At 39.3% G+C, this 21,930-nt stretch overlaps 1 protein-coding gene across 1 annotated transcript; it reads right to left on the minus strand.

The window, feature by feature from the left end:
* Positions 1-260: 260 nt before the first annotated feature.
* On the minus strand, positions 261-20,940 carry LOC145492178 (fibroblast growth factor receptor 3-like). Its single transcript, XM_081471519.1, has 15 exons — positions 20,730-20,940; positions 19,313-19,606; positions 18,665-18,757; positions 12,846-13,163; positions 12,205-12,318; positions 11,577-11,628; positions 9,921-10,096; positions 8,802-8,918; positions 7,278-7,465; positions 5,913-6,041; positions 4,650-4,738; positions 3,126-3,166; positions 2,212-2,311; positions 1,392-1,488; positions 261-903 (listed from the first exon to the last, which is right to left on the minus strand). The coding sequence occupies exons 1-15, from the start codon at positions 20,815-20,817 to the stop codon at positions 772-774; spliced, it is 2,028 nt and encodes a 675-aa protein (XP_081327645.1). The 5' UTR covers positions 20,818-20,940; the 3' UTR covers positions 261-771.
* Positions 20,941-21,930: the final 990 nt, after the last annotated feature.

Consider the following 21,930-nt stretch of genomic DNA (forward strand, 5'->3'; position numbering starts at 1 on the left):
GGTATTTTGAAACGATTTTGTTCTAATTACGCCTTGATTTACGTTTATATTAAGAAATCTGCACACTTTTAGCTATATTTTACCATTACAACGTCCATTGCAACGGTTGCCTACAGTCAAAAAGTGTTTACAAAATGAGTTCAGCTCAGTACATTTAAATTATACTTTACAGCAGTATTTGAATTTTATATTTATGTGTCTTAACAAACTCCGATTTATATTATCAAAGAAATATGAGGACATTATATAATTGTATAGATCGTTTTCGCATGACGTCATCACTTTCTAAAATCCAAAACTAAAGAGCCACCAAAGTTTTTATCCTCATCAGGCATAATGGGCAGTATATTTATATCTGTTTACAATTTTAAAGCTCAATAGCGAGCTTCGTTTGGAAACCAGAGCATTTTTAATTTCAGGGTTATGGAGGTGCGATAGAGTTTGTTGAAAAATGTAAACTTATCTCATGATTTTGAGCCGTTTTAGAAGTTAAAGCATTAAGAATTCTGACAAAAGAGATCAAGCTTGGCTTTTATGGCACGTCAAAATACGTTTACTATGGGAATGTCAAAAGGCACCGAGGAACAGTTGACAGATCAAAATTTCCGTTTGAGACGAATGAACATATATTAAAGGGGTAACGGTTCCCTTTGAAAAAACGCCAAAAACCCTCAATGGAGATGGCATCCAATCCGAAAAAAGACGCCTGGTTTGAAAGCAGGAAGTTGTCCTTAAAACGTCAGATATATAATAAATAACTATTATGCGTGTCTACAGCCTGCTGTCTCTGTTTTGAACGTCCTTGGTTGTGTCATTTTCTTGTAATGTACAAGCAGCAGCCACTTCTTCCACATTTGTGTACAGGCTCGATTCATACTTTGACATGTCCAGGTCAACGTAATGCTAAACAAAAAATGAAATAAAGAAATTATTGCAGTATGACTCAAAACTGTTACAAGAGTATTTACTTCAAAACTCTCTTCATGTGCCAGACAACGAAAGAGAGGGGCTAGCTGTCGCAGACTGAAATCTTATGCCTCGCCTTGTAATCTAAAAAGCATTAAGTCTCAGTGAAGATCCCCAAGAGCTTAAAAGGGATGAGCCCCTGGGGTGGGGGGAAGGGAGATTCAATTGCGTAAAACTGGGCTAACAATCCGTCAGTGGGAGATGGTATGTACTCCCCCCCCCCAGCTCCTGCGTCCGAGTGTTAATATAACGTTAGACTATTACTTTTGAATTCCGGGGGGTTTTAGCAGCAGACTTCTTCATTTCAAAAATTTACTGATCCGATGAGAGTAAATTATCGTGATGCTAGTTTTTTGCGTGCTTGTTTAAGAAGCTACCGTGCACCTGTATGAAGTAGGTTCAACGCGTAACGCGCGAAGCATTACCTCGTCTTCCACGAATCTGGTTGTTATTTCGTGGAGATGATCAAAGGTCGGACGGGTGCTCGGATCTTCATTCCAGCAATCCATCATTATTTGGTATCTGTGTATTAAATATATTTTGGAACGCAAATACTTGTGGTAGATCTTGGATATTTATGTGATGACAAAAGTTGCAACATCATGCATGAAAGCTTGGTCTTTACTACGAATTATGCACAAGCACAAGCATAAGCTTAACGGTAGAGGAGACACCCATGGCACAAGCCCATAGGAACGTAGGCAAGCGCACAATGGATAATTTTATTTTTGGCTGCAATCTCCTCAATACAGACACAGACATAGATATCTTACTTGGTCGCACACTTAGCTATGGTAACGGTGAGTCATACAGACTTCAGTGATAAGCAGAGTCTACAAGACGCACCAGCTTGTTTACACATAATAACAAGGTACATCGAGGTGGCGGATTCTCGCTTATGCTTATGCTTACAGCAGCGCGCGTTCTCACTTTACACAATCATAACCAGTGACAAGCGCAATAAGAATAAAACATTGTTGCTCTGCTCGGGCTGGGGGCAACCTCGCTAACGTAAGCTTATGCTTGTGTTTGTTTGTGCTTATGTTGTAGTGAAAACTCACCAGGCCGGCTTAAAACAAGAATGTCTAAAGTACTAAAATCTTTTGCAAGAAATAGCATGAATATAGAATCCCTCCTCTGTGATGGGCGTATCAGGGACTACTTCTTGCAGCATTTAAGAATTGTCAGCTGGAACCATTCAAAACAATTAAAAGTTGACATTTAGAATAGAATATTTTCACTTACAGCTCCTCACTGACATGTTCTGGTTGAGGCATACGGTATTTGTTCATTTTTAATTCATACACCACTTTCCACTCATTCCATCCTGGATATGGCACGCCCCCTGCAAAAGCGAAAAGTAGAAATATAGTTGTACTTGTTATTCACGCGCATTTATTTGTGTGAACGTCTGGAGAGTGGCAGCAAACTTTTGGGGGAGGTGGGGAACAGAATAGCCGGGAGAAGGGAGAAATAGCCCCCCTCAAAAAAAGTTGGGAGGAGCGCGAAATAGGGGAATAAGTAGTTCGGAGATAGAAAAAGAAATGCTGGGAGTAGGGAAAACTGAATGGACCTGGATGGGGAAATAATTTAATGGAATATTTAAAGTAGGGAGAGGGAAAAGTTGGATCAAAAAGTAGGGAGAAGGAGGGTTTACTCCCCTGCTCCCACCACTTCAAACTGAGCCTTCCGCCTTCAAAAATGAAGTTAAGAACGAACAGTAGAAAAGTCTGGTAAATTAATGTTGCTTGTTCCGATAACATCTAGAATATGCATGGGGAATAAAATAAATTACAAAGCTAAGCTGACTTTCGTCCAAAAAGAGATACCAGAGTTGAAGATTCGTTAATCCAAAGGTAGAACGAACTTAGTGATTTTTAACGCTTGAACTAGGAAATTATCATAGTCTCTTGTTGAAACCTGATTCGTTTACTGGAATTAATTGAGAGAAACGTTTGAGAGATACAATTCCAAAAGAAGAATCCAATAACACTGAACGAGACAAAGCAAATCTACAAACGAAAATAAATAATAAAATATAGGAATAAACGAACGAGCAAGCAAGCAAGCAAGTAGGAAATGCTAAGTCATTTTAACTTGCAATAGAAAGAAAGTTCACCAATAAGTAGCGAGTAAGTGATGATAAATATAAAACTAACCTAATGTAAATATCTCATACAAAACAACTCCATAAGACCACCTGTTGGTGCAATTAGATAGAACAGATCGTCAGTCATAAGGAAAAACAACAATAACAAGAGAACGAAGGCAACGGTTTTCTGCTAATGGCTTTTGTTGAACAACGATCATGTCAATTACAGGCCAAAAACGGGTGCGCAAATAACCACTTTAAGAAACAATCTGAACTCAAAATGATAGCCAGCTACTGAGGAATCAGGAGGGGGCTGGGAGGGGTTGTGGGGGTAGGGAAGAGAATACATGTCTCGTTGATCCCTGGATATTGGGCATTTTCTCCCTTGTTTGTCATAAAAATATTCATTTTTCCCTAAAATAATTCGCAAAAATTCCTGTTAATAGTAGAGACATCCCTTGTTCCCTTGAATTGATACAAAAGATATCTCTTGTTCCCGTAAAATATACGATCCTGTTCTTTTGTTCCCTGAAACCCCTGGAAGGCCCTCTAAAACGAGGACGGGAAAATTAACCTAAGCCAGGAAACGCGATTGATTTTGTCGTTGCTCCCGATAGGTTGAAAAAGGTATTTGTTTCCTTTTTTCCTGGTTAGGTATACCACGTTTCGTGATCTTATTTAATCTGAGTGGTAGATAGCAAGGGAAATATCATCGAAAATGCAAGTTTATGAAAAGAATTATCCGAGTAGCAAACTTTTCCCGTTGCTTCCATTTTACAAGATAAAGAAGTTCATGTCACTTACAGCGTAAAAAGCAAACGTTTATAGCACATCTGCATTGTATGTAGATATCGACAGCTTTGGGTTTGTAATCCGCGCAGGTTGAAGGTCTGGTATTCATGGCTTGAATTTGAATAGCTAAATGATTCCGAGATCTCTTTTGTCCTAGACCACGCAAGTGGTCAGATTTATGACCCTTGAGCACGATAAAATGAATCTCTTGCCCTCGGGATATTTTACCATGTTGGACAGTTTGTTTCATACACGCGACAAACGATTTGTTTTTATATCTTAAGCAGGTCAGGCATATCATTTTTGTGGCCTGATGATGTTAAATAATGTCCGGGTCAAACACCGTACTTCACATGAGCCGAACCCAATTCAACCAATTAGGCTCATGTGAATTTCGGCGTTTGACCCACTAAGTTCGACTGATTTTATTTGGCCAGCCGTGAATAACGCCTGAAGACCGACTTTGGGTCAAACGGCGATCTTCACATGAGCCTAACCAAACGCATAATCAAAGGTCTAAAGGCGCCATTTTGACTTTACCTTGAAAAACCACTGACCAACAAGACCGCTTTTGTTATTTGTTTGGTGCATGCAGCAGTTCGGTTCTACTTCTGACTCAAACAGGGGTATTTTTAATTATTTGACTCGACCCAAACTGTCATTAGGTTCGGCTCATGTGAGGTACGGCGTTTGACTCGGGCTTAAGGTATCTGAATTTCGTCTGCAAATGTTCTTGCGAAGTTTCATGTATGTAGGAGATCACTTTAAGAATGAGCTATGATTTATTAGCTTGACTTACACATCACTTTTCTCTGACACTCTTACGTCCTTTTCTTCTGATTCAGTAAACAAATGTTCAGGAGCCGTCCATTTGATTGGCAGGCGGCCCTGTAACATGATGAACAAAAGGGTATCAGGGTCATGTCTATCTTACACTCTGATTACGGATGGAAAGGTCTTGACTTGCGCTCTTGCTTTGGTAGTTTTGTTATAGACAAGAGAGAAATTCCCCATTCCCTGCAGCTAGTACTGACAATTTTCTTAAGAAATCTTGACAAAATAGACCTTTTTAGCTTGGGCAGCTTGTTTCCTATTACAGACCACGTTGCATTTTCTAGAGACCTGTTCTTTTATCCATCTAAAAATGACTCACTCATCCAGACGCGACTATTTGAAAATTTTAAAGCTAGAATTCTCGAGAGTATCATCATATGGTATGAAATGGGGTAACAAACCACCCAAGATAAAAATGTCTGTGCTAGTTGAGGGGGAACCTTTGACGGTCCCGCTCGGATGCTTTATTTAGGCAGACGAAAATTCGAACAAGTGGATTTTTGCTCGAATTTTGAACGCCCGCGAATCTAAGTCGCGCAAACTTTCGATTCGTTCGAAAGTTTTGCCCAGGAGAGCGAAATTATGATAACTATAGCCTTTCAAAATTTCGGTGAAATTTAGTCCAAACCGAAATTTTCTTTATCTTCGTCGAAAAAACCTGATCATAAGAAACTCCGCATTTCGCCAAAATTCATTTCAGGACTTTTTTGACAGTAAGGTAGTAGTAGATAATGAACCTACTGGCCATCCTGCAGGCTAGACGATAGCTTGGGAAACCTTTGATGAGGAATTAATCTTCCCATGCACAGTTTCAAACCTTGCCTTTCAGTGTTAAGCCTGTGGTGCCTTGTTAAAATTCCATATATAAAGTTCTCAAATTCGATTGAGTTCTTTCTCCTGTTAGTTGCTACATTTTATTTGAACATATTTATCTTTTCTATTCCACTCAAATCGACTAGCCCTTGGTATTTTCAGAAGGGGCTATATGTCCTTGTACGTCTGCAGTTTGAAACGTATCGTTGGAGTCAGAATTATTTTTCATACCTTGTTGCTATTCCCTTCCGTCAGTGATTTTCATTCATTTGCCAAGTAAACCATATGTCCTCAAGGGTAAATTAAATCTCAGACAGCTTCATCTCTATAACGTGAATTCCACCTTCTTATAGTATTGGTCCGCATTTCGGTTAGTTGAAATGCACACGCATTTGTCGATAATTTTAAAACTTACCTTTCTGATAGAAATGCAGTAAAGATACTGATATTTGTCTCTTATCAGCGCCAATCCAAAGTCTGTAATTTTACAAGTCTTGTCTACGCCCACGAGTATATTTCGGGCCGCCAAATCACGATGAAGGATCTAAAAAAGGGAAACATATAAACTAAAGTTAAATAAATCACGGCATTACACGGACAACACGGGCTTAACATAACTCTAATATGACGTATCACAAATACATACATCATAAGAATGTGAAGGGATTGCTGCCTCAGGCTAGCTGTTAGCCACGTTTCTGCAAATTAAAATGGGATTTCTTGATACACCGTCTTCGCCGTTCTCCACGTATTTTTCAAACTCATCAATAATTCATCAAGTTTAAACAGAAGAAATCTTGACCACGACGATGTTTGGATATCTGATCTTAATTAGCATAGATTTTTACGATTTTACTTCTCCGTCTTCTCCTTAGCTTTAGCTTCGATTGAGAAGATATATCAAATACTCAAAAACCTGTGACCACATTTCCAAACACGTCGAAGTTCGCTGCGCATCGTATCTTTAACTCTTTTCTCGGTATTTGGAAATGTGGTCCAACACGGTCTTTCGTGTTTGATTTACTCACGATATGAATGAATCCCAATACTGTAAGTTGTATCTCGCGTGGAAATTAAGTGGCCATTTTCTGATCATCTAAAAATATCAATACTCTCAATATATATGACACAAGGAAAAATAGTAATACGTGCAGCACGTTTTTCATGCAAATACCAAACAAAACGTCAAATTTTTAACTACCAATTCATTGGCAGTGTTAGTTGTGGAAATAGCTGCTAATGATGTTGTTGTTGTTGTTTTAGTACATGTTGAGGCTGTCTGTGGTTGTTGAGGTAGATGTTGTTCGTTGATGGCGTTCTTGTTGTTGTTCTGAATTTTGCTGCTGTTGTTGTTTTTATTGCAACTGATGGAATTTTTTCAGATTTATTAATAATTTATCGAGTTAAAACAAAAGTTACCATAACCATAACCATGTTTGGATATCTGAATATTTAGTTAGCGCAGATTTTATGCGATTTGATTTCTCCTGTTTCTCCTTGGTTTTGTTTTTGATTGAGAAGCATCAAACACGCAAAACAGTGTTTCACCACCTTTCTAAACACGTCGAGATTCGCCAAAAATACTCCGCCGCCCGTCGTTTTTGAAATTCTCTTCCCGATCTGTTCATGTGATAAAACAAGCTCCACCTTATTGCATATGTTACTTCAAGCATGAACACTACACTCTGCCATTTTTACGATTGGCACCTTTGTTTCTGCCACGCTATTTAAATTTATTAGTTTAAACTCCTTGTGTAAGAGATGAACATGAATCACCTACCTTCTTGGATGCAAGAAAACTCATGCCGGCCGAAATCTGCTGTGCAAAAGAAAGCAGGTCGTATGACGTCACTTCCTGTTGACAACACTCGGGGGAACTGTAATACTTGTCTTCGAGACCTCGGCTTTTTCTTAGGTATCCTAGCAAATCCCCGTATGGTGCATATTCCAAAATCAACATCATAGGAGCTAGAAATAAGTTAAGCTAATTAGGTCAAAAAACAAGGCATTCCTGCTGTGACGCAAGTGAGAAAAAATGTCTAGGATGACACTATATTCTACTTTAATTAACCGATTTAGGTTGGTTGATTTTCTTTTCTTTTTTTTTTTTTTTTTCCTTATTGCCGTGGGTTTTTTTCATAAACTTTCTCAACCACCAGAATTCGCTAAACTGGCCGCTGAACTGGCCGACATTAAATGGGTAACTTTCCGATAAAATCATTTCCCTCTATTTTTGGTTATCCCATAATAATAATAATAATAATAATAATAATAGAGATAATAAAAATAGAGACATTTTATTCATTATGCAGCTTACGTAGAATTAAGGGTTTTCACCATAGTCAACGGGTTACGCTCACGCGCCCCGTCATAATTACTGCACATAGCAATTAATGCATCTGATTTTACTGCTGATATAATAACTTCACTAATGTGTCGAGATTGTGTAGCCGAGGTATAACCTAATGGAGGACACCTAGCTAAAAAGAAATTACAAAACCTAAGAGTAACTTAAAATTTAGTCTATTTACGAGTAAAACAACAAATGGAGTTTTACACTAGGAGAGGAAAAACACAACTAATCAAATAACCAACCGCACACGTTGCTCAGCGTAAGACAACTCAAGAAACGTTCTATACAGTTTTTTTTCTCGCAAGACGTGAAAAGATTGTGAAACATGCAAATTACGCGAAGCGTTTCGCATAAGCACCTTCTTACTAACTACTGGAATTTGGTTGAAAAAGTTTGTGGTAATTAGGTTTTCATTATTATATCTGACCTTCTGGGGTTAACGGCAAGTCGGTTTTTGTGCACTATGTGCATGCGCTGCCTCAAATATCTTTGTCTCGGAGGATCTGCTACTTCAATTGTTTTCATTTTCGTCTTCTATTTTTATTTACTACGTTTTGTTAGTTTTAATTTCTTTCTCTTCGATTTATAATTGTCCCACAGTATGGTACAATCAATGTATCAAAAGGGAAAAAAATGCTATGTATTCAGTTTTGCAAATAGTATAATGCAGTTGTCTTAGTACCGTAAAGAATGTAAGTATCTGTATTAGTATCGAAAATAATGTAAAGTTGCTGTATGAATATTTTAGTACGACGAAAACAATGTAAGTATCTTTATAAATATTGCAAGTAATGTAAAGTAGCTATGTTGTATTGTAATCTGTGTATTCTAAGTAGATGTATTGTAATGTTAGCTACGTAAGTATCAGTGGTGTAAGTAATGTCACTGGCTGTATTGCACACTAATAAAAGCTTATTATTAAAAGTCGGTTTTGTACTTATCCTATCTTACCGGATGTAGACACACAGGCCAGAAAGTTGACGATATTTGGATGTCTGTCTCCCTCCAATGACTTTCCCAGCTCAATCTCTTGCGCTAAGGATTCTTTTTCCGGGTCGCTGCTGTTATCTGTTCACGAAACGATATTACATTGTAATTACAGTGAAACCTGTATTAAGCGGACCCCATATTAAGCGGACACCCTCTATTAAGCGGACACTAGCTTGCCTGAGTCCCTAAATTTTCCTCTCACATTTACTGTAAAATAAACCTGCATTCAGCGGACACCTCTGTTAAGCGAACGCGGACACCAATATTAAGTCAGTATGTTGCACAAAACCTGCAATAAGCGGATATATACTTCAAGGGCATTTTACCTCTAAAAGTTCAAATGTGACTCCCTTAACATTGTTCAGCGATGTCGTTTTAAAGCTAAGTGATTATTCCAGATTGACGCATTGACTGACTGGATATTGTGCTATGAGCAGTTTTTGGAATTACACTGTGTTACACTGTGTTACAAAAGGGTTAACAACTCACTGTTATTGCACAACATATTAGAACCTGTTAAGAGCGGACACCTGGTATTAAGCGGACACTAACAAGAGCCCTCAAGGGTGTCCGCTTAATATAGGTTTCACTCTATACATAAAATAAATTAGAAGCTAGAGATTCAGTTGATAGTTAGTAATTTTGGGAACAAGAAATATGATGATTTATCTCAAAGAAACCAAGAGATTATTTCTCTGAGCAAAAGATATCTGCAGTATTAGCCAGAACTTTGAGAAGAAATCTCTCAGGATTATGGGAACGTGTATTTATCCATTCTATTCATGGTTTTTACACAGTATGTTAAGTTAGATTTTCCCGACCAAGCTGACATTTTTTTTTTTTTTTTTTTGTCAGTTATTTTATAACCAGACATTCACAGTTTGTCCTTTGGAGGTTTGATCTATAAAAAAACAACAACATAAAAAACAAACAAATAAAAAAACAAAACAACAAAGTGGATCGTAGTTGAGTTCAAAGAATTGCACAAAATCACCGAAATTTCGAGGATCAAATTATTAGAAAATTAGCACTAGCGCCACTTCCCTGCAGCAAGTAAAATCGTGATTAACAAGGACTTACGTTTGAGTTTTTTTACAGCAACTGTTGTTTCCCCAGAGAGCCCTCTTAGTCCATAAGCCACAGCTTTCCACACTTCACCAAATGCGCCGCTCCCCAGGATGGTGTGGAGATCAATTTGTTTTCGTGAAATTTCCCATCGCGACGGTGTTAACGAAAGGTAACGCGTGTCAGATTCGCTTTTAGAAAGAAACAATCAAGGAAAGAAATAGTGATAAGCTTGTTTGCAATATTTCCCTCATTAGCTCTTCAGTGTTTGCCGTGTTGTAATATCTGATACGTGTTCAGCGCGGGCAGCGACTCTCTACTTCTAACCGTACTAACTTTTGGTCTTTATTGCGTTAGCTTGATGCTTCGATCCGTTAATTAACGTTAATAGACCGTATTCGTATTCTCGGTATTGGACTGGAACTAGCTTGCAATGGAGGCTCATCCGGGGAATATCACTAGAAAGAGAGAAGTGATTTGCATTTGAAGAGGATCCCCGTATTAGCCTCAGTTGCAAGCTAGTTCCAGTCCCATATCTGGAATAAGAATGTGGCCTATTGAAATAACTATACTAACAAACAAGAGCGCTAGGTTGTAAGAGAGTCAATCCCCCCATATAAGACTATATTCCTAAAGTAAGCCCTCCCAAGTTATTTTTAGATCCCTCCCGCCTTAATAAGAAATCCCACGAGGGTCTAGAAATAAATAGCCAATCCTGTCAATTTTACGCTCGTGGACAGCCCAAGCAGCTTTCCGGGAACGATTATGCTCTGCGAAAACGTTTTCTTATTGCGCGTTGTAACATCCTCTATTTTCCAATTGCCCATAATTCACTCTGCTTGCCCCCCAAATTTTGCATAAACTATTGTTGTGAAATGCTCTTGGGAATATGCAGACCTCCCAAGAGTATTTCACAACAATAGTTTATGCAAAATTTGGGGGGCAAACAGAGTGAATTATGGGCAATTGAAAAATAGAGAATTGTCCGCGGGAAAGCTTGATACCATTTAAAAATAACTTGAGAAGGATTACATTGAGATTAAGGCCTAAAACGGAGGCTAACTGTCTTATCTTTCGACTTCTCTTGTAATAACTTGAACAAAATGAGTTGCTTTACTTGGTCTGGGTTGATTTCTAACATTTGCTTTAACTGAATTCCCAGCGTCAGGGAAATGAAACCCCGTCCACGCCACGCCGGAGGAATTTGAAAACGGAGTTTTATTTCTACGGTTAGGCCTTCCGTTCACATTTATCCGTCACGAAAATGGAGCTTTTTGGAAAGGTTCTTCAAAGCGGAGGATTTTGAAAACGCCGGCCGGCCTTAGCGGCCTCCACGGCCTCCACGGCCTCGACGGTGTTTTAGTTTGGACGTGAAACATTTTAAAAATGAAGCTTTTCAAAAATGATGACCATGCGATCATCATGATAGTCCTCTGCGCTGCCCGAGCTTTACTCAAACACAAATCCAAAATGACCGGAGATTGTTGCTTTTTCAAATTTCTCCGGCGTAGTGTGGACGGAAAACATCTGAGGTGTTTCAGAGTGAAACCTTCGTTTTCAAATTCTCCCGGGGTAGTGTGGATGGGGCCTGAAACACATTCAATTGATCCAATACGATTACGACACTAAGGATATTTTAGTGGTTGCTTCCCGACTAAGGCGAAAGCTTACCTTTCAAGACCCAAATTTTCTTCATTTCCACGAGTATCGTCTTTCTGTAATGCTAGGATAAAAATATCTAAACGTATAACCAATTCATTTCCTTATCAGATCTGTTATGGTTACTTGGCCTTTAACCATGCAGTATCAAATTAACTTGAATCACTTTTTATTAGTCCTCTTACTTTTAGAGAGCCCTAAGTCCCGGGGCCTATGTCCGTTTTTAGTACCGAAGTCCTTGATTAACAATTTATTTCTCTCCGATAATAAAATAGCCTTTCAATTATATGGGTCTGTTTCCGTGCTCCAAGATTTCCGTCTTCATGTTTTTGTTAGAGACTCGCCATTGTTGGGCGTGTGCCCTGGTCTTCTACCCAAAAGGATGTGTGCGTACATACTAGCCCTTTATGTCACTTATTGCTCACGAAATAAAATGATTTCATGGTTTGAATTACGTTTGGTAAAGTATTAAAGTCAAAACTCAGACCAAACTAAATAGAGAAATTCTTATACCCTTTTCCCCAACTAGTCGTAAAAGATCAGAGTCCTGTCTAGATAGAGTTAATAGGAATTATCTTGGGACTGGAGTTTCATTAAGACACGTTGTTTAGTCACAATGTCAATGGTTCTTCGCTCGTACCTGAAACACGCCTCCTGTGGTGAACAAAGCAGACCATGATACTTAGGAAGAGGATACCAGAAATGACGCTCAAACTGATCACTGCAGCAGTATTGGTTCTTTCACTTTCATGGGCTATTGCAGTTGGGAAAAGAAAGACGTTACAATTAAAGAAAATCAGGCTTATGTTCAGTTTGATTCAGCTCTTTATCTGATACAAGCTGCTTTGCTACCAGTCTTTCCAACAAGCTAATAAGTGGACCCAATAAGCGTTAGTCAAAGAAGAAATACAGGTCGTAATAATGGTAGGTAATAGTAACTTTAAGTCAAAGAACGTGGGGAGTGAAACATGCAAATCTTCCATACCAGAGGCACATAAATAGAAGAATTCCAAAGGCCCAGAAAGGTCCTACTTGAGAGGCTTTTCAACCTTCTGTAGCTAAGAAGGGGGTTAAAATGGGTTATCAAACAGAAATTGGAGGCGAAGTGTGCTTTAGTTCACTAGACTAGAACGGTCGCAAGTTGTTTGTTGCTCTCACTTCGCCAACTGCAGTTAACGGTTTTGGTTTAGCATCTGACAAAAGGGAGGTGAAGGAGAGCGACGTAATAGAGAAAGCTTTGGATGGCCTAATCTTGTAAGAGAACTATTTATCAACATTTACCTCTCACTTGCAACTTGTACCAGGCATCTACTGGCCCATAATCGGAGAAATTAGCAATGCATCTGTAAATCCCTCTGTCTTTAGTAGATACTTTTTTGATTACATAGTAGAAATGATGGTCTTTTAAATCATTCGAGTGCTCATCAGAGCGGGAGAAATTAGCGGTCTCCAGGGTTTGCTTGGTCTCTTCTCGAATCCACTTTGCAGCAATGAAAACCCCTGTGTCTTGAATCTTGCATTGTAAATTCACTCTATCGTCAACGGCGAATGTAAAGTTGTCTGTTGCAATGTTAACATGCGGTCTATCTTTGTCTGGGTCTAGGTATAAACCAAATAAACATTAGACATCTTTATATTGAGCACCAGTTCCCTAGGTGTACAATAGACCATATTCGTATTCTCGGTATTGGACTGGAACTAGCTTGCAATAGAGGCTCATGCGGGGAAATATCATTAAAAAGAGATTAATGTCATTTGCATTTGAAAAGATTCCTCACATTAACCTCATTTGCAAGCTAGTTCCAGTCTAATACTGAGAATACGGATATGGTCTATTAGGGAAGCAGGTCAGTGGCGAGTCCTAGGTTCATTCAATAGTGAGGGTCTTCCTGCGATATTCGGAAAGGGCCCGCACTATAATGCAGTATACGAGATGTGCCGCCCAAACAAAAGAGGTACATTTCTCAGGTGGGACGCTTACAAAAAGGCAGTGATTTCATCATAGTTATGTAAAAGGACCTTCCAAAATATATTTAACCGACGAACCCTACATCAAGTACTTTCCGGGATCACCCAGTTCCCATAGGTATAGGTGAGCCAGGGATGCAGTGTGCCTACTGTAAGTATATGGAAGGGGAACGTTTTTTATATCGAAGGTATATGAAAGAGCTGGATTTTTGGTCAAACCTGATATTTTCAAAGGTAAGGGTTTAGGCCACAGGACTAACTCTCCCTGACATTTCGTGTTGCGAATTCAACATCATGTAGCAGTTAGCAGATGCCTAACATTTCGTAAGTAATCCAAGTAAAAACTGATAATATCCCGTAGACTACCGCTTATAAGCCCTGGGCTTAAACAACCTTTTAAGGGCTTTTAGATAGGCTTACAAACGGAGGGGCTCATGAGAGGGGCGAGGACTTGTAGGCGGCAGTTTACGGTAGTCAGAAATTGAGAGTGAGGTTGCAATGATCACTAGTCTATGAGCATGGTGTCATAGAACAAAGAGGTATTCTCAGTCTCATGACTGATTGATAGCTAGTTATTCAGGACACAGGAGAGAAGGATATCGTTAACCTGTCCTAAACAGCCCTTATTCTACGGTCAACGATCTAAAGTCAAAATAATTATTTGACCTCGCAAAATGGTTACCATTTTTACCTGGGGTAATGTAGCTCAACTGACAGAAGTCGCCGTGTTTTCCTTCAGGACACACGCACCCATAGCCATCAGGTGTAGAAAGACAGAGGTTTCCATGGTTGCATGAATTATTTAAACATTCGCTAGTTTCATCTGATTGAAAATTATACTGTGATATATGTGAGACACACCAAAGGTGTAATGGAATTAATTTTGCGGAAAATTATTCAACTCAAAAGTTGCCTCAAATAGGGGTGATGATATATACATAAAATATATTATTAGAAAGGCCAGGCTACTTTTTAAATTCCAAATGGAAAGGTAAAGATGTAGCTAAATCTCAAGAGTACAAGGCCCAGCTGAGAGAACCAGTCATCTTGAGCGGTGTAAAGAAGCGTTGAGGAAAGAAAAAGAACGTGAGAACTAAAGCTGCAGCTCGCATTTGTAAGTTAAGAACAACCAAGAAAAGAATAAAGGAGATGTACATGGATACAAGATCGAGTAGTGAAAAGAATTACACAACAAGAGAAGAAGTATTGAGGATAAAAAAAAAATAGCATGTAATGCTGAGAGAGATGGCACAAAACAAGGGGAACGGGGAACTGCATTGAGTAATGAAGGCACACAGACATGCGGGCCAGAAGAACAAAACAAGTTCTGTTGCAGTACAAGATAAAATCAGAAGACTGATAAACGAGCAGAATAAAAGACTAAAGATCTGGAAATAAACCATGTGCCTCTTACTTGCAACTTGTACGATGTATTTTGGCAACCATGACCATCGAAATTGACAACGCAAGTGTAATACGCTGCGTCATCAGTAGGTACTTTGTAGATCACGTGGGAGAAGTGATGGTAAGAAAATTTCGAATTCTCATTATAGGAGAAATTGGCGATCTCAGCTCAAGGATCTGCTTGGTGTCTTCTTGTATCCACTTTGCAGCAGCGAACAACCGTGTGATTTTAATCTTGCATCATAATTTTACTTCCTCGTCAACGGTAAATGACATATTTCCTGTTTGGATGTAAAAATCTGGTGGCTCGTGGCTTAGGTGGAAACGAAATTAACATTAGTTAGTTCTATATCAATCGCTAGTTTCCGCCGTTTTCCAATTACGGAAACTTCTATTGACGAGCTGTAGGTTCTTTGAATACTTGAAGGTCTTTCCAGGATTGCACAAAAAGGGTATATTTTTCAGGATGGATATTTTTTAGGGCAGTCAATTCCCAGCGCAGCCAAGAGAAGCTGTCAATTCCATGAGCTACGCCGGGTGGGTGAGAGTGGAGGAAAGGAAGGGGGACAACCAGAGCTGCAGCTCGATAGCACAGGCCAAGAAAGAGTCAAGTAAAGAAAAAAGAGAGGTACACGGGGAAAACTAGAACTGAGGGGACTTCATCTGAAGGAATAAGGTGGTAAGAAAGGTGACAAATCAGCAGAAAACAGGAGATATTACATCGAATAGTGAGGACCTTGGCAGGTGAGAAGAGAAGAACAAGTACAAAGGTAAAGGAACAGCGTAATAGACTGGAGATCAGGAAATAATATATCGATTTCGGCCAGCCTAAAAGTGTAGCTCCTGGGCCGGGTTGTTCAGAGCCCGATTAAGCTAACCTAGGGAAAGGTAGAATTTTGTTTTCATGTAACTTTGCGGTGACGTTTTCTGTATATATACATATATATATTTATTATATGGAGAAGAGTGTTTTACTGGGAACTAAACCACTCGTAGATTCCATACGCCACTTCATCCGGGACCCGAGTGGCGTATTTTCCGTATGTCATCTTTGTGAGTGTCGTATCGTTCAATGAAGTCACGATTCCCGCCTTTTGCTTTTGTTGAATTGGTTTCTCCATATAATAAAAAGAACATTACACGTTGGCTCGAAGATATGAATTTTATGTTCGAGTGGCAAGAACGATATCTCACGAGTGAGCTTCGCTCACTCGTGAGATATTGTTCTTGCCACGCGAACATAAAATTCATATCTTCTCGCCACCGTGTAATATCCTCTCTCTCTCTCTCTCTCTCTCTCTCTCTCTCTCTCTCTCTCTCTCTCTCTCTCTCTCTATATATATATATATATATTGTTTGGCCTACTGTTTTGAGTTTAATAATCACCAGATACACAAAGCAAAGCAGCAAAAAGCATTTGTGTAGAAGAATAAGCCATAATTCGGTTAACTTTTAATCCTGGGTTAGCGTTAACCGGCTTCCGAACAATCCTGCCCTGTTTTCAACAAGTTAACCTGACACGAGCCCGCGATCCAATCGAAAGCCAGCACTTGGTCAGCGGTCAACTTCAAAAAACACGTGACCTCCATGAGCTGTAAACTTGAGCCCGTGATATGGTAATGTGTTACTGGTCAGCGGATACCTTGTTTTGACAGGTGTCACTTGATCATAACAAGTGCACGGTAAACCAAGGCTGCATGTCTCTGTCAACCTATTAGGGAACTTAAGCACGCGCGTTTTTGAGACGCGGACGGTAACCGGAAGTGAGCTACTTTCACTTTTAACTTGTCCTCACACAACCATATTCACATTGCTAAGTATCTTTTCTTCATTAGAGATGAGTAGTATAAAAAATCTGGGAGACAATACGGTCCTAGCATGCGAAATCTTCTCTTCCGGTTGCCGTCCGCGTCTCAAAAACGCGCGTGCTTAGGCTCCCTATTATTTGGAGTATGGACGCCATGCATACGCGCCCACGAGCAATACCGCTAGCCATGATAACTATGAGAAAATCAACTCATGGGTTTCCTTTTCTTTCTTATATGAGTATGGGTCTCCGCTTGGCGGCCCTTCGGGCCGCCGGAGCTCCGCTAACACTTCCATAGAGTGGGAACAAATGAAAACTAAGAAAAGAACCACTTCAGGGGCCCAGAAAGTCATCACGACATAAAACGAGACAAACTGACAGATAATTTCTGACATTGAAGCATCACGACAGACTAAAATGAAAACTGCTGCAAAATTAAAGAAAAAAGGGAAAAACCAGCTGGAAATGAAATCGTAGTGGGAAATCTCCGCAAAACAAATTTAGAAGAGAGAACGAAGGAGAAGCTGGAACCTGTAGTAAATTAAGTCAACCAAGAAGGGCTACCTCTGCAATGTATAAAACCGATTGAAAATGGCATTGACAACATCAATCTTGGAGAAGTCACAAACATGCAGTCTTTCGAGAGAAAATAATTACCGTCGATTAGATTTATGCAGTAATTGCCCTATGCGATTTAGTAAAGCAAGTCAACGAATGAAACGCTACTCTGAACTTCTATATATTTTGCTAGACTTAAAAAAAACCGTTTGATTCTGTACATGGAGAGAGCCGCTTATGGAAGTCATTTCAGGAGTATCTCGGCAGAGCTGAAGGCAATGTACAACAACTCCGAATGCGACAGTATGAGGTCACAGGGGAAGAGAAGGACTGGACAACCGAACACAACATGGACGAAAAACGTAACAACAAATAGCAGCAGACGGAAAAAGAATGGCAAAGATTTATGTGTCTTGTGGCTGACGAGATATGGGTGAACACATACATGTTCTAGGGGTGGCGAACGATCATTTAAAAACTCTGGGTTTCGCAAAATTTTAGTCGAACTTCACGGGTCTGGCAGTCTCGATTTTTAGCGGTTATGTGTGTCCTTTTATACGAAGCAGGCTCGGCGCGGAGTCTGGATTTTCCGCAAGGCTAAGGGTTTCAAAGTCCCAATTCCTTGTTTATCGTTTCTAACTTCTCGTCACTTTATAGTGAATTTCAATGAAGTAAGTTACAATTTCCGAGAAAAAGTTAACCCTAACTTCTCGACCCCGGCTAAATTATCTGAATTCCACAAAAAGGCCACAAAACCTATCGCAACGTCCGTTCTGGCGCCAGAAAAGCATTTATTTTGTTCTGGGATATCATAACGTAGTGTGCTGTAACCGTACTTCCAGTTCTAGACAGTTCGAAGAAGCTGGCTAAAAGCCTGCGCAAGATCGTTCTAGCTCTCAACTAAATCTGGGGCTCGAATTTTAAGATTCTGAAAGTCTAGGGCTCGCACGTGAAACCCTTTGAAGTCTTGGTCTCGCAATTTAAAAAGTCAAAATTTCTCGGGCTTACAGAGAAAAACGCTTGTATCACCGTCTCGCAAAGTCTCGCATTTACCATTCGCCTTCACCACCCCTGCTACTGAAATTCGCGTTTGGAGAACTTTATCTTTAGCGGATAACAAAAAGTATCTCAGAGAATCGTCTGCCCCGTCTTCTCCCCGTTCTCTAAATCCCCCAGCGTCGTTTGATAATGTGTTGTAGGAAAACAATGAGGTCATCAATTAACTGATGCTAGTTGAAGAATATTTGTTAGAATGAGTGGAAATGATATCCTTACAAGCTTATTCATTTCAATATAGCAAATTACCGAATTAAAGCCGGTCTTGATAAATGACCTGTGAGAGATGAGAACTCATTACCTTTACCGTTGCTATCGATACAGGAGTTTCCAGATTCAGGGCCATCCTTTGTAGCATTACAATGTTGTCCACCCTCACACGAAATATTTACACAGTTGCCTACAACATGAGAACTGTGGTTAGTCACCAGACTTATTAATTATAAGTGAGTTTAACTATAAAGAAAATATTGTGTGAATAATAGCAACGGATATCATTCGTCCCCGGGTCCACGCCAAATTTGTTTTCCGTCGTTGCGCAAACGGCCGCCAGTCAATAGAAGTAAACGTCAATAGAAGTATAAGTTAAGTTGTGATGTACATGTAGTCTTCAACAAGCTTACAAATATAGCATTAAGCGTTCTTTTTAAAGTTGTTGCCTACGTATATAAAGCGTGATATGCAGAATTTTGAACTTTATTCTTGTTTTTAATGTGTATAAAAAATTGGTTCTCAAAAGATAAATTCCATAGTACATATCCAGTGCAGTAAAATACATGTACGAATCCTATGGAATACAGTAAAATACCTTGATTATTTGACATATTGCTCAAAAAACACTGGAGCAACTTCTAAATGGCTATCATATCTGGTGCATATCGCATAAATGGCAAATTGATCTCTCACTGAAAGGGTATAAGTTAAGTTGTGATGTACATGTAGTCTTAATTATTACCTTTGCAAACAGCAACTGTTTCGTTCGAAACATTGCAGCTACTTGATGTCTGTTTTTCGAAAAAGTCACATGTGCTGTTATATTCTTGATTGGAGGCACAGGAATCATTTCCAACAAGTTTATCTCCCTGAAGAACAGCTTCGGCCTCCGAAAATCCCTGAATGCGGCACACTGAATGAGCCATGTTAACGGCCCAGGCTGAATGGCAAAATGGTGTCCAATTGCCAGATATGTTGATCTCAAGTTTGACTTTGGACGAGAATTTGGGATGAGGCGAAATGCGTACTTTGTAAGCTACAATGGTAGATATAGTAGGTAATAAATAAATTTAATCTGCTAAATGTGTATCTTATAATTATATAGCTCATGGGAACGACAAAACAAAAAGCTTTTTTTGTTTTTCGGGAACTCAACAGTATAAGAAGAAAAATCACAGTGATAAATGCGATTACGAATTTTGAACAATGCTCTTAATTAAAATTTTGACCACATTAACTTCACTTGAACAAACTCTGAGTGCGTACGCATGTGCAACAACCACGGGCGCGTGTACTAAAAGCGCTCTTATCTGCAGAGGCAAAAAGTCGCGACCTTCGGGTGAGTCCAACACGGGAAATTCCGCGATTTTCCGACTTCTTTTCAAATCTGACAAATCTGTCTGCGGAATACGAAAAGAGTACTCTGTGGAGGTGGGAGGAACATGGGGTAAATCTCCCTTCTGCCTACTCTTTGTGCCAATTTTTCCCTCATCGGATCCCTGTTTTAAATATTCCTTGAAATTATTTACCCATCAGTTCTACCTACTTCCAACATTTCCTTTTCTCTCTCCTCCCTACTTATTCCCCTATTTCTACTCCTCCATTTTTTTCTTTTGGGGTGGGGGGGGGGGGGGTGCATTTCTCCCTCCTCCCTACTCTTTTCTTCCACCTCTGCGCATGCTTAGAACCTCGTGGCCAGCCAGTCGCCTTGCCAGTGGTCGCAGTTCTTGGTGCTGACCAGAATTATTGTGGTCGGCTTGGGACGAGAATGACAAAATATAGTATAGCGCATTGAATGCACGTTTGCGCAGAATGTCATCTAAATTATATTTGCGTGAGGTAACTCTATAGCCTGAACGATCAGTTGTCATAGAAAAGACGTTGACTAATAGGCCATATCCGAGTTGCTGTTACATCTGTTTCAAAACGAGTCTTGGTGCACAATCTTTCATCTGGAAATAAGTTTTTCTTGCACGTTCATTGTCTTGCAAATCAAACTCATTTCCAAATAAAAGCTTGTGCACCAGGACTCGTTCTGAAAAAGAGGCAACTCGGCAATGGCTTATTAATGAATTAAATTAAAATGAATTAAAGGTTCAACAGGTATAATTTGCCGTCTATTTTTTTGCGATAGGATTCTTAAAAAATTGCCCGCCTACCTTTGCATTTCAGTTCCTGACTTGTTGAACACTGTCGAATCTCCAGTTTGTCTTCCCCACAATGTTGTCGACACTCTCGCATTTGCATCTCAACACTACATCTACCAGAACATTGTGTCCAGGTTGTCCACTGTGGAGGTAGTGATTCAGACACACCTGTAAGGAATATTTATAGTTGAAATATATTGAGTTTCTCACGATATAACAAACCGGCTAAGTCGGTTATACTAATTACAAAGAGAGACAATTCACCCCTTCTAAGAATTTTAACGTGAAAAGTTAGAAACTTATTTAAACACATCTTTATATCATGCTGCCATTTTTTGTCCTATTGGAAACCGAGAAGAGGGGAATAAAATTCTTTCCGCTAAATTTAACCCCTTAAAAAATCGAAGTAAAAGCTGCCAAAATGTAGCAACAATTTGGTATGACAAATAGATTTAGTTAATAGGTCTAAAACGTCTAAAACATGAAGGCGTACATTGGTTTTCGTGCGGTGGAACCTTGGTCAAGAACACTAGCGTTCGCTGCTAACACAGCTTCAGTAGTCAGACGATTCATAATTAACTGGCACAGAAATCCCTCTCGTGTAATCATTCAAAACGTTATTTGTTTTGTTTTTAAGTTAGTCGAGATTCAGTTAGTTAATGATTTTCTTTAATAACAGTTAATTGAATCCAAAAAGGAAAGAAATAGACCACTAAGATGGAAAATAATAATAATAATAATAATGAAAGCTGCAATTGGCATTATAATAATGCTTATTTCGTCTACCAGAGGCATCCAATTTGATTGGATGATTATGAGGTAGACATCAATTCACGGTACGATTTTCGCTCGTTCGTTTCGAGACTCTGCGTGTCTTAGGATACGAACGAGGCCCGACAAGAAATATTTTTGCTGAAGTGAGAAAGGAAAAAGGGAAAACTTGATAGCATATAAAATATATATGGTTTCTTCACGAAGAACTGAAGGAAACTCAAACTAACTGAAATAGCGGATAAATAAGTAGTAATGATTTTACAAGCTGTATGTAGATATGACGTAATGGAAGAGCAATGTCCTTTTTTTATGCAATACTTATTGCAAAAGAGCCATTCGTTGAGCCAGTATGAGTGAGTCTTGTATGTGTCAACAAACTGACACATGTTTTAAACCTCATTAACTGGATTGATGGTTTTTTGTTTTTTTACTAAGAACT

Source organism: Orbicella franksi, chromosome 7 (genome assembly GCF_964199315.1).
Source record: "Orbicella franksi chromosome 7, jaOrbFran1.1, whole genome shotgun sequence".
Taxonomy (NCBI): domain Eukaryota; kingdom Metazoa; phylum Cnidaria; class Anthozoa; order Scleractinia; family Merulinidae; genus Orbicella; species Orbicella franksi.